General features: G+C 34.6%; 1 protein-coding gene across 1 annotated transcript; it reads right to left on the bottom strand.

The window, feature by feature from the left end:
* Positions 1 to 1,899: 1,899 nt before the first annotated feature.
* LOC141703270 (uncharacterized) lies at positions 1,900 to 5,280 on the bottom strand. The gene is made up of 5 exons (XM_074506834.1): positions 3,835 to 5,280; positions 3,338 to 3,729; positions 2,825 to 3,268; positions 2,619 to 2,724; positions 1,900 to 2,535 (listed from the first exon to the last, which is right to left on the bottom strand). Exons 1-5 carry the CDS (start codon positions 5,278 to 5,280, stop codon positions 1,900 to 1,902), a joined length of 3,024 nt encoding a protein of 1,007 aa, XP_074362935.1.
* Between the last annotated feature and the right edge of the window lie 1,660 nt (positions 5,281 to 6,940).

Here is a 6,940-nt window from a genome sequence, read left to right as displayed (position 1 = left end):
GACTTATCGAGGACTCACTTGAGAAATCCTAAAATGACTTGTCGAGAAGTCAATTTATACTTATCGAGAACTCAGTTTTCTAAACACTTTTGCTTATTGCAATTCTGCCTTGTGTTAATTTTATATATTAAGAATGTAAATTAACAACTGAGCAGTTTACTTAGAATTTTGAAAAATTCCAAGTTAATTTTGAAATTGAAAAACAAATATGCAGAGATTTCTGAAATATTGATAATTCATATTTCAGTTAATTACCAATTTAATCAAATTAATTTTGATTTACTGGATCTTAATCAGCTGCAAGACATTAGCTGAGTTCTTGCCTTAGGATGAAGAGTTAAGCATTCCAATTTCACCTACAAGTCTAGTGAAAGTTGCTTTATCCAAAGGTTTAGTAAAAATGTCAGCTAATTGTTTTTCTGTTGGTACAAAAATGAGTTCACCATTAGTAGCATGTTCTCTAATAAAGTGGTACCTCACATCAATATGATTTGTCCTAGAATGATTAACTGGATTAGCTACTATAGATACAGCACTAGTATTGTCACACATGATGGGAATTTTGTGTAACACTAGGCCATAATCCATTAGATGATTTCTAATCCAAAGCACTTGAGCACAACAACTTCCTGCAGCTATGTATTTAGCTTCAGCTGTAGAAGTTGATACAGATTGTTATTTCTGGCTGTACCAGGATACAAGACTTTGTCCAAGAAATTGACAGCTTCCACTGGTACTCTTTCTGTCAACCCTGCATCCAGCAAAATCTGTATCTGTGTAGCCAACAGCTTCAAAACCAGTTCCCTTAGGATACCATAATCCCAAGTTTGGAGTCCCCTTCAACTATTTGAAAATTCTCTTTACAGCCATCAAATGTGATTCTTTTGGATTGGCTTGAAATCTTGCACATAGACATGTTGCAAACATGATGTCTGGTCTACTTGTTGTTAAGTAAAGCAATGATCCAATCATTCCTCTGTAGCTTGAGATATCTACACTCTTGCCCTTTTTATCTTCATCCAACTTTGTTGCAGTAGACATAGGTGTCGCAAGTTAGCATTCCAAGCTCCTCACACTACACCAGAAACTGAATCAGACAACACCTATTACACAATGGTGGCCAATAAAACTATTGTCTCAAAAAATCAGACAACGATTAATTGGTAGTTGACCAAAAAGCCTTGTATCATTCTGTTTCACACAATGGTGATTCAACTTATTCGAAATTGTTGTCTAAATGGTGCCCCTGTGCTCCAATGAGACAATGGTTGTATTTATCCTCATTGTGTGACATCTATTGGTACAAGTGTTGTTTAGGTCACAATAAACTGGTGTGCTTTCTATGGTTTTACACAATGGGTTTTAAGGACTGTTGTGCAACTTAGACAATGGTTTTCCGGTACCAATGTGTAATTTATTTGAGACAATAGTGCAGAAAAACCAATGTTAGAAACAAAGCATAACAGACAATAGTTTATCACCCCTGTTGAGTAAAAGAGTTTCAGACAATGGTGTCTTACTCGTTGTCTGAATCACCTGCATTAGAAAATATGTTACAATAACTTTTATGAATAAACGTTGTCTAATTTTCAGAGGGTTTTAAAAAAATTGCCTAAAACATAAATCTTTAGACAAAAAGCAAACCAAATGCTTTAAGAACATTGTCAAATAAATGCTTCCAACAAGTTGGCAAACCAGATGTACAAAAAACTTCTCAACCTAACTGAAAGGTACAAATTACATATAACAATTCTTGGATAAAAATCAAACCAAATCCTTCAAGAACAATGCCAAAACAAATCTTACAATAAACTGTCCAACCAAATTTGATTTAGTACAAATTATAAGCAAAGGGGATAACATAGGCACTTATAGGCAACATCTGATCAGTTGATATAATTATGGAAGTTGAATCATCTCTTCTTCCTCCCGCATGTAACTGCTATTTTCTTCCTCGACTTCATCAACAGTTGGGAACATGGTGACATCTACCTCATTTTCAAGTTCAATTTCTACGGATCCCTCATTTTCATCGTCACTTTGATCATCGAACTTGTTTGGTAATTTTAATACAACTGACCAGAATTTTTCAAGAGAGTCGTCAATGTAACAAACTTGCTTAACATGTTTACCTAACACAAAAGGGTCGTTCAGAAAACCTAACTTGTGTAAATTAACAACTGTATATCCTAAATCATCTATCGTAACCCCTTTGTTCATATCTACCCAATTGCACCGAAAGATAGGGACTCGAAAATGGTTATAGTCCAACTCCCAAATACTTGTGATTACTCCATAAAATGTATGTGAAATATGCTCAATGTTCTTATCCTTATCCTGCACGAGCATTGTATCAGCATGAACACAAACACCGCTGCATTGAACTTGTCGCGTATCATCACGATCTTTTGTGCTGTAGGTAACACCATTGACTTTGTAGCCACTTAATGTAGGGACATACTTGTTAGGCCCTTCTGCAAGCCACATTACCTCCTTAGATACCATACTTTTCACATCAAGTAATTCTGACAAAATCTGTCCAAAAAATAAAATACTAAAGCAATTAGACATTTACTTGATTTCTTTAAATTAGAAAAAAATTATTGTCTAGCTATTACCTTCTTTTGAAACCAATTAGGGAATGTTTCATTTTGCTTGTTCTTAAGCCATTCTTCATCATTTTCATGTAATGGATATCTTGCCACCAAGAAGGCCATATGTTCACTGTGAGTAAATCAATTTCAGCTTTTGTTCATAAAATCATGGAACAAAAAACAGATGTATTTATTACTGAAAAATCAGAAATCTAAATAAAGAAACTTACTTGAAATATGGGGTCAATTCATTACTGTTTTGAAGAAGACACAGATGTGCTTGGTGCAAATCCTTGATGCTCGGCTTTATCATTGTTGCACCAGATAAGGGTATGTATTTCTCCTTGTTCTTAGCCCTTCTCGGTAACCCAACTGTTGGTTCTTCAAAATTAACTAAACACTCAACCGCCTCTTCTGCAATATAGGCCTCAGCGATGCAACCTTCCGGATGAGCCCTGTTTCGAACATATCCCTTGAACGTCTTCATATATCTCTCGAAAGGATACATCCAACGTAGGAAGATAGGACCACAATGCTCAACTTCTCTTACAAGATGAACTGAGAGATGGATCATTACATCAAACAAGGAAGGGGGGAAGTGCTTTTCTAGCTGGCATAAGGTCTCCACCAATTGAGACTGCATTTTTTCTAATTTATCGACCTCAATGACTTTACTACAAATTGCCTTGAAAAAAAGGCAAAACCTGATAATAATGCACCTGACCTATTTTTGAAGTACTGACCGAAGTGCGATGGGGAGCAAGTGATGCAACATTGTATGACAATCATGAGATTTCATTCCAACAAGTCGCAGAGTGTCCATTGATACTATACCCTTAAGGTTCAAACAAAAACCATCAGTTAACTTCATGCCAATCAAGGACGAGCAGACAATCTTTTTTTCTTTATGCAATAAGTTCCAAGATGCCATCGGTAACTTCTCTTTTTTTCCAGAATTTTTTGGTCTCAGCTCCATTCTTATTCCCATTTCAGCCAAATCAATACGAACAGATTCTCTATCTTTTGTCTTCCCGGGAATATTTAGCAATGTACCGGTTAAAGCCTCGCATATATTTTTTTCTATATGCATCACATCGAGGGTATGGCGAACTGGCAAAAACTTCCAGTACTCAAGCTAAAAAAATATAGACATATTTTTCCAAATTGGTCGAGGTTCCCCTTTTTTCCACCGAGGTTGGTTTTGTGTCTTACCATAAACATGGTCCGCTAGTTGTAGTACCCTTTCTAACACCTCCTCTCCAGTTAAAGGAATAGGTTCTGATAACTTCTCCATGGTGTTATCAAAGGCTGATTTTTGCCTTCGATATGGATGATTTCTGGGCAGCCATCTACGATGTCTCATAACCACCGTCTTTTTGTAAGTAGCCAACCTGGTAGCTTTTGTTTTATCAACACAAACTACACAAGCATTATATCCTTTAATGATGTTACCCGACAAGTTTCCTAAGGCTGGATAATCACTAATTGTCCACAATAAAATTCCTCTTAGTATGAAAGACTCTTTCTTAAATGCATCATAAACTTGTTTCCCATGCCACAATTTCTGCAAATCTTCTATAAGTGGTTGAAGGTATACATCAATATCATTTCCAGGCTGATTTGGTCCGGATATCAATAGACTTAGCATAATGTACTTTCTCTTCATACAAAGCCAATGTGGGAGGTTGTAAATTGAAAGCAACACAGGCCATGTTGAGTGATCACTTCCTGGTCCATGGAAAGGATTAAATCCATCGGAGGATAAAGCTAACCGAAGGTTCCTAGCCTCTACAGCAAACTCAGGCCACCTTTGATTGACATCCTTCCATGTCTTTGAGTCAGCCGGATGTCTAATTTTACCATCATTTTGTCGCTCGGTTTTATGCCAAGTCATGTCCTTTGCAATCTGAGCCGTATTGAACAAATTTCTCAATCTTGGTATCAATGGAAAGTACCATAGAACCTTAGCAGGGATCCCTTCCAATTCTTCTCCTTTCTTGTTTAACTTCCATCTAGATGCCCCACATATTCGGCAAATCATCTCATCTTCGTCCTTCTCACCGCGGTATAAGAGACAATCATTCGGACATGCATGTATTTTTTCATAATCCATGCCTAAAGTACATAAGGTTTTCTTGGCTTCACCAAAAGATGAAGGCATATTGTTGCCTTCCAGAAGCATTGATGCAAGCAAAAGAAGGACATCGGAAAAGCATTTATCAGAAATACCATGTTTTGCTTTTAAATTATACAACTTGACTAAAGCTCTCATTTTTGTAAAACTCTCGCATCCAGGATAAAGTGGTTCATTTTCACCTTGAACATGATTCATAAAATTAGAAGAATCTAACGAAATATCCTCATCATCGATAATATCCTGCCCCATTCTCATGTTTGTAGGATCAACGGATGATTCTGAAGTTTCCTGTTCAAAAACTACATGACTCTGTACATAATTTGACTCTCCATGCCATATCCAACACGTATAGGTTTGATCAATACCATATTGATAAAGATGATCCTTAACAGTCTGAGCATTCCAAGATTTACTATGAGCGCATCTTAAGCATGGACAACTAATTTTATTTTCTTTAAACCCATTCAGAAATGCAAAATTTAACAATTCATCCACTCCAAGTTTAAATTCCTGTGTTCTTCTATCTGCTTTCAACCAAGATCTATCCATTTTTACTCAACCAAGTTTAAACCCATTCTTTTGCTCAAATTCCACAAATATATATATTCCATAAAACTCGATATGGACCCTTATTAAAATTCTCCAAATAGATATGAACCCTAATTTCAAGTTCTCCAAATCGATATAAACACCAAATCCCCAAATTGATATGAATTCAGCAGAAACTTACTTGAGTTCAGCAAAGTGAAGTTCCCCTGGATTACTTCAGACATCAAAAAACTGAGACAAATATATGGTTAAGAAATGGTGTATGAAGGAGACAATAAAAGAGGCATAATAAAACATAGATACTTCAGACAGACAATGATCACGTATAATAATGCTAGTCAAACTACTTTATTGCTAGTCAAAATTATTTACACTTTCCCCCTCTTTCACCAGTGTTCCCACTTATATTTTTTTTGAAAAAAATAGAAATTTTCTTAAAGTAAAAGAATTTGGTTTCTTGGTTTATTTAAAACTCAGGACAATGGTTTCAACAATATTGCATTGTAAAAAAATGTAAACACAATGGTTTGTAGCATAGTTTATTTAAAATCTTGGACAACGGTTTCAACAATTTATCATTGTAGTAACACCTACAAACAAGTGTTTTTTCAATAAACCATTGTCGTATTATATCAACTTTTTCGACAAACACAAGGACTATAAATGATTTTGTAGGCTTCGAAGACATGCAACAAGAGGAACAATTGACATGTTAAAACTTACATTATTAAATATATATTTAAATATCACTAATTGTTTATGAAATAAATTACAAGTGTCTTCTTTTAATTTGTTACATTGTAATCATATACTATATGTGCATTCAGTGGTTACTTTCAAACTATATAGTCGATAACTCTATATAAAAAATTCGGGATTTGTTAAGTTTTTAAATAGACATTATATCCGTTACAAAAGCGAAACGAGTCATTTTAATGTCGACAAATTTGAATATTTCGCCTTTAATTTTTGTTTGATCTAGGGTTATAGGGTTAAGGGTTTAGGGTTTAGGGTTTGGTGGAATAATTTTTTCTTACATAAGACAACGGTTTTTGTAATTTCCCATTATAAGAACATGTAAATTATTGTGTCGTCCTTATCATGTCGTGTATTCAAAATCCAAACACAAATACTAAATTATCGTGGTGTGTTAAAAATTGTCGGGTGTAGCTTATATAAACAACTTTTTAGATACACTTAATTTATACATGACCTCGTTTACTTACTAATTCATTGCCTTTTTCTAATTTTTGGAAAATTACCTTCGGGCATGATACTCAAGATTCCTGGTATGTTATGAAATATTCCCTAAATTTTGCCAACATACCGGGAGAATATTTCATAACATACCAGGATTCTTGAGTATCATGCCCGAAAGTAATTTTCCAAAAATTAGAAAAAGGCAATGAATTAGTAAGTAAACGAGGTCATGTATAAATTAAGTATATCTAAAAAGCTATTTATATAAGCTATACCCGACAATTTTTAACTCAACACGATAATTTAGTATTTGTGTTTGGATTTTGAGTACACGACATGATAAGGACGACACAATAAGGTACACGACACGAGATACACAACTGAGAAAATTCAAAATTATGAATTAATTAATATCGAAATTATTTAGAAAAAAAATCAAAATGTTACTTCAAAATTTTCC

This window comes from Apium graveolens, unplaced genomic scaffold (genome assembly GCF_009905375.1).
Source record: "Apium graveolens cultivar Ventura unplaced genomic scaffold, ASM990537v1 ctg6417, whole genome shotgun sequence".
Lineage (NCBI taxonomy): Eukaryota > Viridiplantae > Streptophyta > Magnoliopsida > Apiales > Apiaceae > Apium > Apium graveolens.
Note: the sequence above shows the minus strand (reverse complement) of the source record. Positions and strands in the feature narration are given on the sequence as shown.

Excerpts from the sequence above, each read along its gene's own strand:
- LOC141703270 (XM_074506834.1), bottom strand. The coding sequence starts at position 5,280 with ATGGATAGATCTTGGTTGAAAGCAGATAGAAGAACACAGGAATTTAAA. Across the intron at positions 3,730-3,834 it reads GAGAGGAGGTGTTAGAAAGG|CTTGAGTACTGGAAGTTTTT; the intron begins GTACTACAACTA and ends ATATTTTTTTAG. Across the intron at positions 2,725-2,824 it reads GAATTGACCCCATATTTCAA|TGAACATATGGCCTTCTTGG; the intron begins GTAAGTTTCTTT and ends ATTTACTCACAG.